The sequence below is a fragment of the Moschus berezovskii genome, chromosome 14, assembly GCF_049115385.1.
Source record: "Moschus berezovskii isolate FMDL1 chromosome 14, NW_MosBer_1.0, whole genome shotgun sequence".
Taxonomy (NCBI): Eukaryota; Metazoa; Chordata; class Mammalia; order Artiodactyla; family Moschidae; genus Moschus; species Moschus berezovskii.
The window spans coordinates 36,393,854-36,412,637 of record NC_142473.1 but is presented as its reverse complement, the minus strand read 5'-3'; the positions used below and the strand labels follow the sequence as shown (position 1 = coordinate 36,412,637).

At 47.5% G+C, this 18,784-nt stretch overlaps 1 protein-coding gene across 2 annotated transcripts in view; it reads right to left on the bottom strand.

The window, feature by feature from the left end:
- Window positions 1-18,784, bottom strand: part of SORL1 (sortilin related receptor 1) — a 200,936-nt gene that overhangs the window by 85,629 nt on the left and 96,523 nt on the right. For both annotated transcript variants that reach the window (XM_088843032.1, XM_055423238.2), the window contains exons 17-22: window positions 15,637-15,809; window positions 14,460-14,591; window positions 12,250-12,341; window positions 10,353-10,599; window positions 9,532-9,670; window positions 1,742-1,915 (exon numbers count right to left, since the gene is read on the bottom strand). In XM_088843032.1, the coding sequence (XP_088699158.1) occupies window positions 1,742-1,915; window positions 9,532-9,670; window positions 10,353-10,599; window positions 12,250-12,341; window positions 14,460-14,591; window positions 15,637-15,809 (957 nt within the window). The remainder of the gene's footprint in view (window positions 1-1,741; window positions 1,916-9,531; window positions 9,671-10,352; window positions 10,600-12,249; window positions 12,342-14,459; window positions 14,592-15,636; window positions 15,810-18,784) is intronic.

Below are 18,784 nucleotides of genomic sequence, written 5' to 3'. Positions count from 1 at the left end.
ATTGAAGGAGGAGGTGCCTCTAGGAGCAGCAGAGGGGGTTACAATGATGAAAAAGGAGACTGATGGCATCAGGTGGATCTAGCGGGTATAGACGTATAAAAACTATCAAATATTAATTCCAGGGGCTTTCGTGGCCATTCAGTGGCTAACACTTTGCACTTCCAGTGGTTAATACTTTGCAGGGGGTGTGAGTTCAATCCCCAATCTATGATCCCACATGCAACAGCCATAAGAAGAAAAAAAAAAAAATTAACTCCACAAGGAGTTCCTTAAGGGACTGTGTAGCCATTGAAGACAAATGAAGTGAAAGTTGCTCAGTCATGTCTGACTCTTTGCGATCCTATGGAAATCTCTAGGCCAGAATACTGGAGTCAGCAGCCTTTCCCTTAGGGGATCTTCCCAACCCAGGGATTGAACCCAGGTCTTCGGCATTGTAGGCAAATTCTTTACCAGCTGAGCCACAAGTGAAGCCTGTGTAGCCATTATCCAAACATACATATTCAGTATATCTATACCTATGCAGTTTACCTATACCTTAATAGTATATCTATACCTGTTCAGTTCATCTATACCTATACAGTTTATATACACATATTCAGTATATCTGTACCTATAGATTATAGTTTATATATGGTCATATATATTCATGTGTGTTCAATTTAACAACCAGGAGGATCATGGAGATTTGCTTTACATATTTTTGAGGATTTTTTCCTACCCCATGACTCCTTCAAAGTGAGCAGTTATAATTCCTCACACAGGGGAAAAAAAAAAAAAAGTGCACTGTTTAGTCACCTGGGTTAAGAACACATGATGACCGGCCTCCTGTCTGGATTAAGTAAAGGCTTTTGGACAGGGATACAGAAAGGCCCTTTTCTCCTCCTCCTGGAATTCAGTGTTAACCTCATTTCTTTCCAAACAACTTTAAGATGATGACCAGAGCCTGAAAGAGTGCCCCCGTGTCTTAGACAAAAAGGCTCATCTTTTTTTCATCTGTATTTCTTAAGAGGGCCCAGAAGGCCACTTTGCAGTTTTTGCTTCCCTGGACTCAAAGGCTGCTGTGAGAGGCTAAGTTATGATTACAAAGCAAATATAAGCTTGAGAATAAGGAAAGGTAGGAATCCAGACCATGTTCATCAAAGGGATACTTTGTGGCAAGGCCCCTCCAGGGGCTCACCTCCCCGAAAGAAATGTGAAGCTGGGGACTGGGGAAGTGGTGAAAGGAAAAACTAGACAGGAAAGAAAGACGTAACAAGTTTTCAAAGTGACATGTTAGAATTTGTGTGCTCAGATTCCAAGGGGGAGTGGGGTGAGGCTGCTGTAGACATCTGGCTGAGGCTTAAGAGGAAAGACTGGAAGTGCTTTGCAAAATTGGTCAGAAAGTTCTGAAGTCAGGGTGGTCCAACTGTACCCTGCACCCTTACAGAAGCGGGAGGATCTGGGGATGACTGGTGTGGCGTGGACGAGGAGAGAAGGAGGCAGAAAAAGAAAAGAAAAGTGCACTCACAGGAAGGTCTGCATCCCCCGACATTTAACCCACAAGTAACTCATCTGTAAAAGAACAGCATGGGCCTGTTCTGGATGAGGACTGAGGGACCACGGGCCTTGGAAGGTGAACTAGGATGCCCGTGTCTAGAGGGTTTTATTGTCTACCTTGGGCATTTTCAATAACCCCAAACACAAGTGCATCAAGGACACACTGAAGGGGTTGGATGGGCAGAAAAGGAAGAAGGGGGCGTACCTTCTTTGACGCACGTGTGGTTCTTCTGCTGGTAGCCATGAGGGCACTCGCACATCAGGTCCCCGGACGGGAGGACACTGCTGGACACACCGTCTGGACACCTGCAGCTCCTGCTGCCTTCGGCCTTGGGCAGGCATAGCAGGCTGCAAGGCCGGGATGCACAGGCGTTGCTTCCTGGAGAGGAGACAGGTGACAGCAGCCAGGTTAGCAGACACCAGGGGGCGCCAAACACAGGCCTGAGACCCTGGGATCCTTTCACAGACTCGCAGACCCCATGAAAAGCAGCTCAGGAAGAGAAAGGTGAGCGGGGGCCCCAGCTGGATCGGAAGGCCCCGAAACGAAGCCCACTGGGAATTTGGATGGAGGACGCTGAGACGCCACTAGGAGGGTGGTCGCCTGGGGGTGTCTCAGGGGAGGCAAGGCAAAAACCTGTGCAAGTCAGAGGCGGGCAGGTAAGATCAGTCCGCAGCATCAGGAGGATGAAGCCGACTTGGGAAGAGAAGAAAGGACGACATCGGTACCCAGGGTGCGGGGGTTGTGCGGCTCGGCCAGGCCTGGCCCCTGTCCCCATCAGGGGGGCACACCTGTGCCTCCTCTCTTGGGTTCCTTCCCATCTCCCTTCACTCTTTCCATAGCACTTTTAGCTTGAGTGGTTTTCTGTGCCTTGTGACCCAAAAGCCCTTAACTAGAACATACATCCAAGTACCTGCAGGCCCCAGACAAAAATCTGAGTCTGCCTCCTTAATTCCTTTGTGCTGTTAGAGCACAGCTGCTGAGCTCAATGAGGAACCGACCAGATACCCACTAGACAATAAATCCACATGCAATGGGCCCATATAAGGACCAGCTAATGTTGATCGAGTCCACTATTTCCAATCTTTTCTGTGGTTCGGGCTTCCCAAAGAGAATGCCAGCTAGAGTTCACACAATACATCACTGCACTCTGGAGAGAGGACGTTTGTGGATGCACAGTGACGGAGGTGTCTTCTATCCCCTGCATCCTTCTGGGAAGGAGACAGAGGAGCCATAACAGAGGAAACCATTTCCCAACGGCTGAAAATGTGATACAATGATCAAGCAATGTGAAAGTCATGTAAACTAAAAAATGTGTGCTTTTCTTTTTGCCTGTGACTACTCATAATCAGGGAGAAGGCAATGGCAACCCACTCCAGTACTCTTGCCTGGAAAATCCCATGGACAGAGGAGCCTGGTAGGCTGTGGTCCATGGGGTTGCTAAGAGTTGGACACAACTGAGTGACTGCACTTTTCACTTTCATGCGTTGGAGAAGGAAATGGCAGCCCACTCCAGTGTTCTTGCCTGGAGAATCCCAGGGACGGCGGAGCCTGGTAGGCTGCCGTCTATGGGGTCGCACAGAGTCGGACACGACTGAAGCGACTTAGCAGCAGCAGCAGCAACTCATAATCAAAACTAAATAGGGGCTTCCCTGGTGGCTCAGTAGTTAAGAATCCACCAGGGCTCGTTCCCTGATCCAGGATGACCCCACATGCTGTGGAGCAACTAAGCCCACGCACCACAACTATTGGAGCCCACATGCCTAGAGACTGCACTCCTCAACAAGAGAAGCCACCTCAATGAGAAGCCCGCGCGCCACACTAGAGAAGAGCCCAGGAAACAACAAAAACCCAACTGTGCTAGGTAGCTTCCTTCGTGTCTGACTCTTTGTGACACCGTGGACTACAGCCTGCCAGGCTCCTCTGTCCGTGGGATTCTCCAGAGAAGAATACTCGAGTAGATTACCACTTCCTCCTCCAAGGGATCTTCCCAACTCAGGGATTGAACCCGTGTCTCTTATGTCTCTTGCACTGGCAGCTAGTGTCCTTCCCACCAGCGCCACCTGGGAAGTCCAACAAAGACCCAGCACAGCCAAAAATAAATAAATAAATTTTTTTTTTTAATTGGGGAAAATAAATGTAAACACTTGGGTAAAACTCAGCTGATAAAGATTCCTCAGCTGTGCCCTCTCAGGGACAGAGGACCCCACCAGAATCAAATCTAAGTAATCTGTTTCCAGCCAGCCAAAGTTTAACCTATGCCATCCTGGCCTGCAGGTTGGGAAACAGGGTTCATTCATGACAACTGGTAATGAGACGAGTGACGACATACTCGTAAGTTGCAAATGTGTCGGCATCTCCTTGGTGTTTAACTGGTGTGCTAAGTCGCTTCAGTCGTGTCTGACTCTGTGCAACCCCAGAGACGGCCTCCCACCAGGCTCCTCCGTCCCTGGCATTCTCCAGGCAAGAACACTGGAGTGGGTTGCCATTTCCTTCTCCAATGCATGAAAGTGAAAATGAAGTCGCTCAGTCGTGTCCGACTCTTAGCAACCTCATGGACTGCAGCCTACCAGGCTCCTCCGTCCATGGGATTATCCAGGCAAGAGTACTGGAGTGGGGTGCCATTGCCTTCTCCGATTAACTGGTGTAAACTACACGTAAAAAATAAAATTCCCATGATACAGCAAGAGTATTGCTTTGATGCTAAGGATCCAAGAGCACAAGGCATTACCAAGTAGATAAAATACACACAACCAGGGGGAGATCTGCTTGATGAGACATTCAAAGGGGCCTGCAACTGACTCCATCAACCGATAGGCTGGATCATCACAGTGAGTAACCTGCTGATGGGAGCACAAATGCCAGGAACCAGCTCCCTCTCATCTGTTCCGTGGGCAGATGCCTGTCCCTTTATCTCAAATGCACCTGCCGTGGGCTGCAGGAGGGAATGCCGAACTGCCAATAACAAAAACAACCCCATCTGGGGTTCTGGAACATGTTCTTTGTATTCAAAGGACACCATGTCATTCAACGTTCCATGAAATTGAACAATAATAGAATATTTAACAAATACTCATCAACAGGAGTATTTTCACACAGACTCTGTCTGTAAAATAGCATGAATGACATTTTCACATGCAGGGTAAGTTTTTCCACCCAAAGAAGAAAACTGAAAGTACAGAACCCAAGGGGAGCTGCAGTATTTCTGGAGACTGGCCCCCACAGGCATGAATGAAACTATAATCTGAGGGACTCGGCCAGGAACAAACCCCAAACCAGGCAACTAAGTCACTGATCCTAAAGGAGTAGGCAGGGCAGGCACGTGTGGGCAGGTCCAAAGCCATAACACAGGGACTTCCCTGGTGGGCCAGTGGCTAAGACTCTGCACTCCTAATGCACAGGGCCTGAGTTCGATACCTGGCCAGAGAACTAGATCCCACATGCTGCAACTAAAGGCTCCGAGAGCTGCAACTAAGACCTGGGAGAGCCAAATGAATGAATGAATGAAGAAAAAAAATATATATATATATATATATATTTTAAATAAACACACAGAGCCACAGTACAGAAAATGGGAGCACTGGTCACAGAGAGCCTGGGAGACCATGAAGGACACTGTGGCAGAGCTCCATCAGAACACAGCCAGAGACCCCTCCCCTGGGACACCACGGCCTTGTGTGGGCCAGGTGAGCCGTGTGAAGACTGGACAGCTGACAGCCTCCGTCTCCAAAGATGTCCCTTTCGAAGACCAAACCTTTAGTTCCGTGAGGCCTTCGTGGGGCATATCCAGGACATTTACAGATTTCCTCTTTGGAAAATTCCTCCAGAACCCTCTGAGGAGCCAACGCTGCTATTATCTGGCTTAACCATCCACACACTCGACAATATCAAAATCAGATCCACTCCGTATGGTAAATAGTTACCCTCATGATAGATATTGAAAACTATGTGTTTACTGCAGGCTCTGAAGGAACATTCCAAGAACTCCAAAACAGTTTAACCCACTGCAGCATCAACTGAACACACTAGCAGCCCTGCTGAGAGAGTTGTTCAAAGAAAAGAACACTCTCTCAGTTCAGTCGCTCAGTCGTGTCCGACTCTCCGCAACCCCATGAATCACAGCACGCCAGGCCTCCCTGTCCATCACCAACTCCCGGAGTTCACCCAAACTCATGTCCATCGAGTTGGTGATGCCATCCAGCCAACTCATTCTCTGTCATCCCCTTGTCCTCCCGCCCCCGATCACTCCCAGCATCAGAGTCTTTTCCAGTGAGTCAACTCGTCGCATGAGGTGGCCAAAGTATTGCAGCTTCAGCTTTAGCATCAGTCCTTCCAATGGACACCCAGGATCGATCTCCCCTAGAATGGCCTGGTTGGATCTCCTTGCAGTCCAAGGGACTCTCAAGAGTCTTCTCCAGCACCACAGTTCAAAAGCATCAATTCTTCGGCCATCAGCTTTCTTCACAGTCCAACTCTCACATCCATACATGACCACGGGAAAAACCATAGCCTTGACTAGACGGACCTTGGTTGGCAAAGTAATGTCTCTGCTTTTTAATATGCTATCTAGGTTGGTCATAACTTTCCTTCCAAGGAGTAAGTGTCTTTTAATTTCCTGGCTACAATCATCATCTGCAGTGATTTTGGAGCCCAAATAAATAAAGTCTGACACTGTTTCCACTGTTTCCCCATCTATTTCCCATGAAGTGATGGGACCAGATGCCATGATCTTCGTTTTCTGAATGTTGAGCTTCAAGCCAAACTTTTCACTCTCCTCTTTCACTTTCATCAAGAGGCCTTTGAGTTCTTCTTCACTTTCTGCCATAAGGGTGGTGTCATCTGCATATCTGAGGTTATTGATATTTCTCCTGGCAATCTTGATTCCAGCTTGTGCTTCTTCCAGCCCAGCGTTCCTCATGATGTACTCTGCATATAAGTTAAATAAGCAGGGTGACAATATACAACCTTGACAGACTCCTTTTCCTATTTGGAACCAGTCTGTTGTTCCATGTCCAGTTCTAACTGTTGCTTCCTGAGCTGCATACAGGTTTCTCAAGAGGCAGGTCAAGTGGTCTGGGATTCCCATCTCTTTCAGAATTTTCCACAGTTTATTGTGATCCACACAGTCAAAGGCTTTGGCATAGTCAATGAAGCAGAAATAGATGTTTTTCTGGAACTCTCTTGCTTTCTCCATGATCCAGCGGATGTTGGCAATTTGATCTCTGGTTCCTCTGCCTTTTCTAAAACCAGCTTGAACATCTGGAAGTTCACAGTTCACATATTGCTGAAGTCTGGCTTGGAGAATTTGAGCATGACTTTACTAGCGTGTGAGATGAGTGCAATTGTGCGGTAGTTTGGGCATTCTTTGGCATTGCCTTTCTTTGAGAACACTCTCTATGAAGAGTAAATTCCAGGAACACTGTGTAAGGAACAACCAGGTATGAAGACAAAAAAAAAAAAATGCACCTGCTTATAACTAAATATTCTGAATTGATGAACACTGCAAGTGAACAAAATTCCCATCATCCCAAACAAGAACCCACTAAAACCTATGGCTCCTACACCACTGTCATGCACCAGGGCACTGCTAATCCAAAGGGTGACAGGTGGAACAGAGACTGGTGCTTTCTTGGAAGGTCAAGCTCTGAAGTCAACTAGGCCACAGTTCAGATTCTCACCACTAACTAAATGTGTGATGGAGATAAGTTACTGAACCTGATTTCCGGGTTCTCATCCGTAAAACGGGACTATTAATAACACACTTGGGGGAAACTGTTAAATCATAACGACTCTGATGTGATCCCCATGGACTGAAGCCCGCCAGGCTCCTCTGTCCAAAGGATTTCCCAAGCAAGCATACTGGAGTGAGTTGCCATTTCACTCTCCAAACTGAGGTTATACACGCCCACTAAGGAAATCAGTGTGGTGCTTATGACACAGCAAAATCCCTTAGAGTAAATGTCCTTTATCACTGCTGTTATTACCTTACACGTGGCTTGGACAAAGTCCTGGATTGTCAGGAGCAGACAATAGAGGTAATAAAGCTTGCTTAGCACTGGGGATGGCCAATACCATCATACGTTTGCTACGCTGTCAATGTCCAACAGAGCAGGCAGGATGGAGCAAACAAGTTCAAGGCCAAGAGGCACCCACTTCACACAGGCAGTGCTGGCAGCCAGAGGCCACTGGAAATGCTTTAACTCATACAGGCCTGAGAGATGACAAACGTGCTTCCCTGGCCTTGCATCTGTGGGCAGGGAGTCCCCTGGAGGCAGAAGACAGGCCGGTATTTCCCCATGATGACTTATTTAAATTAGCCAGAGTAGCCTCTGGGTCACAGGGGTCCCAGCCTGGCAGCTGGGATGAAGTGACCAGCCAAGAGGTGTGAAACCAGTGTTCTCCAGTTCATTTGAACATGGAGCTGCAGGAGCTGAGGCCGTGTGCTCTGCCAACAGGTGCTCACAAGCACATGTCAAAACACAGACCTGCTCTACCAGATGGGGAGGTAACCTGGAGAAATGTTGATTGTTCCCTCGGCTTGCTGGTGGGGCGGATCAGTAGGGGTGGGTGTCCTCCGTCAAAAGCCCTGAGATTTCAACCACTAAAGCTGGAAAGCAGGATTCCTCTCTCCCTATCTCATTTATTTCTTTTGTATTTTTTTGGTTTTTGTCTCTTTCTTCCTATTTCAAAACAGGCACCTCCTCTAGGAAATAATGTGACTTCTTCATTTTATGGCAGAAATGGAACAAAAAACGCAGCTCCTAAATAAGAGAGGGGCCTTTGGGAAAGCTAATTCATATGTGAGATTCCATCCCCTAATCGAGAAACCACGATCCTAATACCAGCCCTGCCCACCTCACAGGCCAGCTGCGAAGGCACAACAATAATACAGACTTCCATCTCTAGGATTCTTTATAGTTTTCTAAGTGTGTTCTCATGCTCCCCTCTCCAGTCCCAAAAGCACAGCAGTGATATATATAACCGTATTACTTCCCCTGAGAGTCAATTTTCTCTTAGCATGGGGCCAGCCAAAAACCACAAGACAACATCAATGTTCTAGTTCAAAACAGGAAACCCAGCAGTCTGTCAATAAAGGGCTGTCAGCAGACCCAGGATGCTACTGAGTCCTGCTGAGATAAAGAAGATTCTTCTTAAAGGGACTATTCTTCTGGGTGGTGGGGGGGCAGGTGCCCTAATCCCTCTCCTCCATAATTAATAGTGTGACTGGGAAATCAACAAAGGGAACGGGCAATGAAGAAGGAAGAAGGCATCCTACTGATGGTCTCAGATACCAGGACAGCCAGGCAGAGCCTGGCAGCAGATCTTGAAGCCTCACCACATCATCTTTCAGACATTCTCTACAGGACCTGGCAAGGCTTCCCCTGCCCCATCTCTTCTTTTAGCAACTATGAAGTGAGCAGCAAGTGACTGCTGAGCACTGGTAAGATTACTGAGCAAAAAAACAAAAAAAAAGACAGAACCTCCTTCTTCATGGGGTTTAGAGTTTCAAAGTGAGGACAAGAAATAAGTCATCCTATAACTAGACTCTGCCATGCAAGAGAAGCAGGTTTCAATGAGCAATCCATCATCTGAGCAACCAGAGAAGACCTGACTCCTATCGGGAACCAGCATTGGCTGTGCACCCAGCACAGCATGGCTCCCTGTCCGGGTGCCAAACGGGGATGCAGTGCACGCTGGGCCTCTCGGGCTGCAAGAGAAGCCACACCGCCCAGCAGTCAGGGGCCAAAGGCAGGAGGAGGGTGTAATTACCCACCAAACACCAGCATTTCAGGCAGGCAAAGACACGCTGTCTTCCAGCTGTTTGTGTATCATTAGAAAAGAAATTAAGATGTCATTAGGAAGAAATTAAATAATGTGCATGTTGTCGTGACAACAAAGACACAGGCTGCCAGATCCTGCTTCAGCAGGGATTGCCCACACCCAGCCCCTTTCGAGTGATCAACGTGACAGAGATGAAGGAGGGCATGCTGCCTTACCAGTTGTCTTGCCCCGGTAGAAAATCTTCAAGTCCATGGGCCCCGTGAGCCGGCTCGCCAGAATGGCCATGTCGGACCCACTGTATTTGGAAGCTCGGAAGATGCTGAGCTGTGACCAGTCATCCCAGTATATCTCATTCTAAAAAGATGAGATAAGATTCGCTCATTAGTCAGCTCTTCTGTTTTTCACTCAGAACCCACATTAAAAATAAGAACTCCATTGTGCAGTGGACACCGAACATTCACTGGGGGAATGATCAGTGTGAGCAAGATGCCAGTTAAAGGCAGGAGTCAGTGCTTTTATCCAAACCTCACCAATATCCACACTGAAGGAACTGCCCCAAAGAAACTATCCGATGAGCTTTCGAGTTTGACCACAAGCTCAACCCTTGAGTTCAAAATCTGAAGAACTACTTTATGTTGCAGGGTTGAAGCACAAGTGGCAAGGCCCCCAGGAGGCAAGGTGGGGCTCATCTCAAGACATCAGGGAATGAAGAGAGCAAACTCACAACAGACAGGAACTCAGAGCCCAACGGAGGCTACCAACACTGAAAGGCAAGCCAGGAATTTTCATCAGATGCAACCTTCAACTTTCAACCTTTTGAAACGAGAATGATAAGCACCCTGGATCCCTGGCAGCTGGGTCTGGAATCCCTCCCTAGGGGCCAAAAGAAACTACCTCCAATTCAGAAACGAGCTGATTTTCTACAAGTTAGATAAGCATCTCAGTAAAAACCCAGAGACAGCAGGCTCTTTGCCTCAGTCTGCTCCTCGCCTACGTAGACAGGTTGCCCAATGCTGGGGAACAGGTGAAGTCCCACCTTAAAGACAGCAATAGCATAGGGGTGCGGAAGGTTGTCCAGGATGACGGAGCGCTGCTGGCCACTGAAAGTGATCCGCTCAATGCAGTCCAGGTAGGCATCCGTCCAGTAGATCCACTGCTCGTCCACGGCGATGCCATTGGGCCACTTCACATCCTCTGATACAAGGCGGTAGGCAGCCGAACCATCCATGTTGCTTCGATAAATGCCAGGCCTCAGGTCACCCCAGTCGGTCCAGAACATCACTCTGGGCAAAACCAGGGAAAAACACACATCCCATCGGAATGGGGAGCATGCGTGCTCAGTCGCTTCAGTCCTGTCTGACTCTTTGCGACCCCATGGACCACAGCCCACCAGGCTCCTGTCCGTGGGATTCTCCAGGCAAGAATACTGGAGTGGGTTGCCATGCCCTTCTCCAGGGGATCTTCCCCACCCAGGGATGGAACCCGCATCTCCTACACTGCAGGCAGATTCTTTACCACTGAGCCGTTGGGGAAAGAATGGGGAGATGGAGGCTCAAATACTCCTCCAAAGTGGCAAGCATTCGGCCAGTTAGTTCAGCCTTGTTATTGTAATCTCTAATTATACTGCTTAAAGCCAGTTAACTACCTGACCCAGAAATTCTTTTACTGGAATTTATCTATGGATAGAATCAAGTTATGCAATGAGAGTGTACAAACATGTTCATCATCAGCATTGTTCACATTTGTTGTTGTTTAGCCATTAAATTGTGTCAGACTCTTTGCGACCCCATGGACAGTGGCCCACCAGGCTTCTCTGTCCATGGGACTTCCCAGGCAAGAATACTGGAGAGGGTTGCCATTTCATTCTCCAGGGGATCTTCTTGACCCAGGGATCAAACCCAGGTCTCCTGAAATGCAGGTGGATTTTTTACCATTGAGTCACCTGGGAAGCCCATTGTCTACACTAGCAAAAAATATACACTATAGATAGGTGTGCATACATATATATATATAAGTGTGTGGGGGGGGATATATACATATATGTATACACAAAAATATCAATCTGTAAATTGTTACATTGTGGTACATACAAAAGAACAGTAAAATGTCTAAAGATCTATATGTGTTCAGATTAAGAAGTCTTCCAACCGTATTAATTTTTTTAAAACATGCAGAATAGTAAATATCCTATGATCCTCTTCGATGCATGTGTGTGCATATGTGTCTCTGTGTGTTAAAGGGTGTACACATGTACATGGGGAAAAAAACTCTGAATGAGACACAATATTAACCCTGATTACCCCAGAAAATGTGAAAGGGAAAAGAACAAATATTTTTCATTTCATAAATTTCTACTTTCTTTTAATATTTTTAACCAAGTGCATATGTTACTTTCAGAAATTTTCTTTTAAAAACTGACTTCTCAATCATAAATGCTAGAAAGCCTAATCCAGAATTTCCCTTTTTAGGTATGTTTCCTTAAGTTAGCAATAAGCTAATAAGAAGCACCTCTGCATTTCCCATTTTCCAGTTTGCATGCAAACTGCTGGTAAGAAAACACAAGCTGGGGGCAGGAAAAAGAGAAGGAATGGTTTAAATATTTGTATCACGTGAAACTCAAGATAAAGGCTCCTTACAATATTCAAGCAGGGCTGACTATGTCCAGAGAGACTTTAAATACTACTTTCTGTTAGGGAAACATCCCACAGCGGCGAGACATCTGGGTGCCTAAACAGACTGTGATGCTTGCTAACAGAAAGGGGATGGAGTGTTCTGCTCAGGATGACTAAGCTACGGTTCCAAGACTTGCAGGTCCTAGATTATTTCAACCACAATGATCACAAACAAGTTTTTGTTCAGGAGTTTGCATTTCCAAGAGACTCTGTCTGTGGCAGCCCTGGACCCACATGGATCTTCTCTGGGACCACACTTACCCATCTTGGGGCACGAGGACCAGAGCCCTGGGTCGATCGAGCACAGAGGAATTGACAATGGTGAGGCGGAAGTCGCCGTCTGGATGCCCCACCTGACAAATAAAGGGAGGGAAAGGCTAAGAGGGGTCTGAGCTCCTTATAAGACCCACGCTGCAAAGTTTCCTTCTTGGTTCCCACCTACAGCCATCTATGGTGGCTGGATTCCCCTGCAGACTGATCTGGGAAACTTGCCCCGCTCTCCAGACAGATTGAGTTGTTCCCTCCTCTGGCCCAGGCGGCAATTCTCACCGGGTCTGACCGAGGAGCCAGCATCACCTGCACCCCCAGTTCTGGGGGTGTGATGACCTGCACAAAGTAAGTGTTCGCTGCGTGTTTATTTACTCCACCTGCCTCTGCCACTCCAAGCACCAAAGCCACCAATGTCTCTGCTTTATCCACCAAACACATTCTCAATGTCCCCACCTCACCAAGTCAGAGTTCCCAGATTCTTTACTCTCCACATTCTCTCTCCTCCATGTCAGCCCCTACAACCTCAGGGAGACTGGTCTGCTCAGGGATCCCCAAGCCTGATATACCCACTCCTGTCTGCTCCTGCCATGTATCCCCTCAAGACCTGTCCTCTGCTTTTTAGTCAAATCCTATCCTTCCTTCAAAATATCCCTCCTCTGCTAACCTTTCTGATCCACCTTGATCAATGGGCATCCATAGTTCTCATCACTGACTCTTTCACCATTTCACACACAGTATTTGAGTTTATGCTGTGAGCCTATAGACACTCAAGATTTACCTGCATCCTTCTAGCAAAGCGCTGAGCACACTCAATTAAAAAAAGAGAGAGGAAGAGTAACGACAAGACCACCGACGCACAGCTCAGATCGTGCCCCGTGCTATGCATCCTTCCACCCTTTCTCTCAACCATCCCATGAGGGGAACACTCCAATGATCCCTGCTCGGTCAGAGCTCAGCTCAGATGTCACCTCAAAGACACCTCCTCTCCCCCGTCACGCAATCACATACCCTGCGTGATGCTCACTGCAGCACATGGCACCAACAGGACAGACAGACTTTTTTCTTTGTTATTTTGCTTCCTCCACTAAAACCTAATCTCAGCACAGGGACCTGCATGTCGTGCCTCCTGTTGTATCATCATGATGTAAAACCAGACCTGGCACACAGTGTGCCAGGACACAGCACCTGCCAAATGACTGGCTGAACAATGGAATCTTCAGCTTACGGATGAGGAAACTGAAGCTTAGCGGGGATAAGATACTAGCTTGAGTCATTTAGCTACCAGAATAAGGACTAGGGGACTTCTCTCTGGTCCAGTGGCTAGGATCCCAAACTCCCAATGCAGGGGGCCAGGGTTCGATCCCTGGTCAGGGAACTAGATCCCACATGTTGTAACTAAGAGCTCACACGCCTTCAGCTAAAGATCCCGCAGGCCGCAACGAAAGAAGATCCTGAGTGCTGCAACTAAGATCTGGTGTAGCCAAATAAATACTTTTTTAAAATTAAAAAAAAAAAGGGATAAAGACTGAACCCAGGTCCGTCTCTTGAGTTTGTGGCTTTGGCTGTGTGATTTGTCCTGTCTCTCTGGGTCTCCCTGTTTCCATTGCGCCTTACACATAACCCACAAGTCATGCCTCCCCAGAAGTCAGTGCCCCAGGGCCCCAGCAGAGATATGCAGGAGTTGAGCATGCCTAGGAGCCCATGATCTCTTACCCGTCTCGGCCCTGCACAGCTCAGTGCAGACAGGTGAAGTGAGGAGGTGAGAGGGCCCACCTCACAGGGCGGCTGAGAGAAGCGAATCAGAGAATTCATGCAAAGTGGTAGTGACAGGGAACGACCACATGAGGATGGCACCCACGTTACAACCACAGTGAGGATGGCAGTCACAACATTATCTCCATTACACTAAAAGCATAACACTGGAGTGTGGATGTCACAGCATTATAGTAACGCTATGGCATCATTATCGTCACGGTTACTACGCTATGCGGCTGCTAGCCCGAGTACAAGTGCTCAGGTATCTTAATGAAACCTCTGTTTGACAGATGCAGGCATCCTGTTTGCACATGGGACCCCCCCTGCAATTCTCAGGGAATCTCCAGAGGAGCTGGACACACTGGCTTCCCGCTCTGTGTCAAATCTGGCTCCCAGCCCAGCGCCTCCCTGCTTGCTTAATCACAGACAGCACAGAAGGCATGTACCTCAATCTTTTTGAAGCCAGAATCCACCCAGTAAAGTAACTGGCTGAGGGGTTCAAAAGCCAAGGCTTCTACTGTCTCCAGGCCAGAACTGATGATCACCTCCTGCCCCGAACTCCCGTTCAAACAGAGGCGCTGAAGAGACAGGAAGAAGAAGAAACACTGTGAAACGCTCACATCACCTCCCCCCAAATCAGTCCCATTGATGGGAACCTGCTTATTCAACTGGCTTGACTGGCGAGGGCAGTGTTCCACATGCATGAAGCCGTTTTTCACTAAAAGCATTTCTTAAATGGGTTACAGCTTCCTGTTTGAAGCAGGGTAACTTAACAGAACCGAGTCATCTATATCTTCCTGCACGATGGCCATGAACACTGATCACTGAGCTATGTCTTATCACAATGAGGCAGAGATGACCAAGATGCATGAGTCTGCTTGCTTTTAAAATAAATGAAACCAGGCTGCTGGTATTTTTAAGATCCTGTGTCCTTCCTCCCTCAGAGGCTCCAAGTGGTCAGGTGCCACTGCTCGGACGGCTACGGGCAGCAGCCCCTTCCCCCACCTCCCTGTCCCCACCTCCTCGAATACCCAGGCCCTGTAAAATTTCTATTGGGTTGGAAGTCCAGATAAAACTTGTTAGAATTGCTTTTCTAAAAGGATTAAATAGGCAATGAAAAAAGATCAAAGAGCTCTCTTTAAAATGCACGGGTCTACAAGTATGGCCATTTATCTGGCCTGCCCAGCGATCTTTACAGCTTACTTTCTGGTTCATGACTGTGCTCGGAATAGCTGAAGTGGATAATTACGTGAACTACAGAGAAGTCAAGAGTTACTATATCAGGGCTTGAAAAGAAGGACACGAACGGGGCAGTGGCTATGATAGTAGGGACGAAGAGGGCTACATACTGAGCCCTAAAATCTTCCCAGCAGGAAAAGGGAGACCTCACTTACAAGCAAAAAGGCAGATTTGAGGGCTCCCTCTGTTTTTCCTATAAGGACAGAGGTAGGCAGGGAAAGAAAATACTAGAACAGAAAACTGGAATGTCATCCATTGACCCTGAGACGAGATAAAACTTAAAAACCTCAAATACCCATATCCTTAGAACACTCTGAAATAGGTTTACCTGGACTCAGCAGTCGCAAGGCAGGGCCCACACAAGCAGACCCTGGGAAGACGCACCTGGATGACGTCCAAGGCCAGGTCGGACCAGTACAAGCAGTTGCGCTCATAGTCGAAGTCCAGGGCCACCGCCGACCGCAGCCCAGTGAGAGGCAACTGCTCGGTGGCCCCCGAGGCCAGGTCGTAGCGATGGATGGACTTGCGCATGGCGTATAAGATGAACTCGTTCTCCTCTGCACAGACACACAAGACAAGAGGGCGGGTGGGCCTGGGGGTGCTGAAGGGGTCCTCGCACGTCCGACCTACCTCTTTCTCACCCGTAAGCCTCAGAGCCATGGACAGCACAAGGCGTGAATCAAGTGCGAACTTAGGGATCGTGACTTAGAAGGACGGTAAAGCAATAACATTTCTGCCTTGGCCAAGCTACTCAGACATCCATGAATCTCTACTTTTTACTGCTACATTTTTTCCCCCAATTCTGTGTCCTCCCCAGCCCTGCCCTCCATAGTAGGCATGCTCCAATATCCAGCTTCAGAGCTCAACCTAAAAGTTTTGGTCACATATGAAAATAGTCATACCACTCAGCACGTTCCTCCTCATCACAGGACAGACTGCATCATGTGGCACTGTAATCTCACTGACTAGGGAACTTTTCACTGAAGACTTTTGGCTAAGTTTTCTAATCTATTTGCTCACCCATTCAATATTGTTTATAATGACAGAGCAATCATATCAACCTATTCTATTTTCAAAGTAATAATATATATGTTCCTGGCCACCTACAGAATGTATTACAACACAATCATCATGAAGATTCTACTTCTACTTAAATACTTACACAACATACATACTATGTATCAGGAATTGTTTGATCCCAGTAACAACTGTAAAATGGGCTTCCCTGGTGGCTAAGACGTGAAAGATTTGCCTGCAATGCAGGAGACTCAGGTTCGATCCCTGGGTTGGGAAGATCCCCTGGAGAAAAGAAGGACTATCCTTTCCAGTATTCTTGCCAGGAGAACTCCGTGGACAGAGGGGCCAAGTGGGCTACAGTCCACAGGGTCACAGAGTCAGAGATGACTAAGTGAGCTTGAGAGAGAGAGAACAACTGCCTAATGGAAAAACTATTAACTCGATTTCACAAATAAGAAAGTTGAGAGCAGAGGTTAAGTAACCCATGCAAGGTCACACAACTGGTAAGTGGCAGAACCAAGAACCGAGCTCCAGTGTTCTGGATCCAGAGTCTAAGCTTTAACACCCAAGGCTGTCTCTCAAGACAGAGAAACAGAAGCTCAGAGTGCTTGAGAGACTGATTGAACGCCAGACAACTAAGAACAGGAAGAGCTGGAGCTCTTGGTGGCCTCTCTCTTCCTCTGAGGGACCATCCTGGAAAACATCTGGAGTTTCCCAAGAGAATGAAAAGTAGCAACACACCCGCATCCATTTCTGAGGTGTCCATTGTGACAATATATTGCATCTGCAAGTGACAAATCTGGATCCCTCTGCTGCAAGCCTGCATGTTGACGGTTGTTTTTTTTTTTTGTTTTTCCTCTCTCTCATTCCTTTCTTCAAACATATGTTAGCCACCTCTGCTTTATAAAGCTCCAGTATAAATAATGCACTCAAAAACTTAAATCTACCTATAACTTTTTTTTTTTAACCAAAGGTAAATCTGCCCTCTTTTCCTTTGGTCTCACTTCAAAAGGCTCTAAGCTACTACATGATAGCGAATCACTCCCCTTGGTTTTCAAGGAAACCAGCCCACTGTAATTCCCAGGAGACCAGGCCGTCAGATGAAAAGTGCTGAGTTTGTAAACAGCGCTGGAATCACAGGCTTGTTGTGGCAGTGCCACAGGGAGCTGTGGAGACTCAGTCACAGCAGCAAGCCCTCTGCCCCACCTCTGTCCAGCATTTAGAAACCTCTTTCTATGCTTTGGGATTTTTTCTTCTAACCGACAGTGCCTTTTGAGTACAGAAACACCCGCCTTAGGATAGGGAGTAGAGAAACAGACAGCATGCTGTGTGTTAGAAAAGAAATAGAATTGGTCAATCCCAGGCATACATAAATAAGCCCAGCCTAGGAATGTGTGTCATTATTCTAATCTTGAAGGAAGAAAAATTTCTTCACTTTTAAAAACCCTTGCAGATGACCAGATTATCTCATCTTTGCAAACATATTATGGTTCCATGTTAGTCCTATGAAATATCTTCTCCTTTCGTGGTACATTCCTGCCTTTGCTCCAAGCTTTGGGAAAAAAAAAGTTTAGAAGGTAACCTATCCTATCCTACAACCTTCCCTGGTGGCTCAGATGCCTAGAATGTGGGAGACCTGGGTTCAATCCCTGGGTCGGGAAGATCTTCTGAAGAAAGAAATGGCAACCCATTCCAGTACTCTTGCCTGGGAAATCCCATGGATGGAGCAGGATAGTAGGCTAAAGTCCACAGGGTGGCAAAGAGTTGGACACGACACGGCTGAGCGACTTCACTCACTACCCTACAAGGGCTTCCTAGGTGGCACTAGAGGTAAAGACCCCACCTGCCAATGCAGGAGACATAAGAGGCACTGGTTTGATTTCTAGGTCAGGTCAGGAAGATCCCCTGGAGGAGGGCATGGCAATCCACTCCAGTATTCTTGCCTGGAGAATTCCATGGACAGAGGAGCCTGGCAGGCTATGGTCCGTGGGGTCACTGAAGTGACTTTGCACACATACACGCTACACTACAAACAAGATTTTTCTTTCTTATTCCCTATTCTATCCTCTCCTATCTGAAGAGGAAATAGCTTTCCTACCATTTTAGACAGCTCTAAACAAACTGTTTTGTCCCTCGCTGACATCTTCAGAAATATTTATCACCAAAGTACATGCTCCAGCCCCTGATGAGCGATCACTCAAACCCTGTGCACCCAGGCCCTCATCAGTAACAGCTCTCGTGAGGGGACTATCTGAGTATTATCTGCTCATTTGTGGTAATCTGCTGAAGCCGTGTTCTTTTTAAGTCTCCACGGTGAGGGATGTTAATTACTTGGCTAACGATGGAAGATTAAATTAAGGGACTAATGAGCTTAGCGTGAAAAACACCAGGGCAAACTGGCAAGCAGTGAGCAAGCGGGAGGGCTGTTCTCCCCACCCACGCAGGACGAAGCAGTTCTCTCATGATTCACGCGGCCCTGATGGCTGCTCCACTGGACGCCACCTCTGCTGAGGGA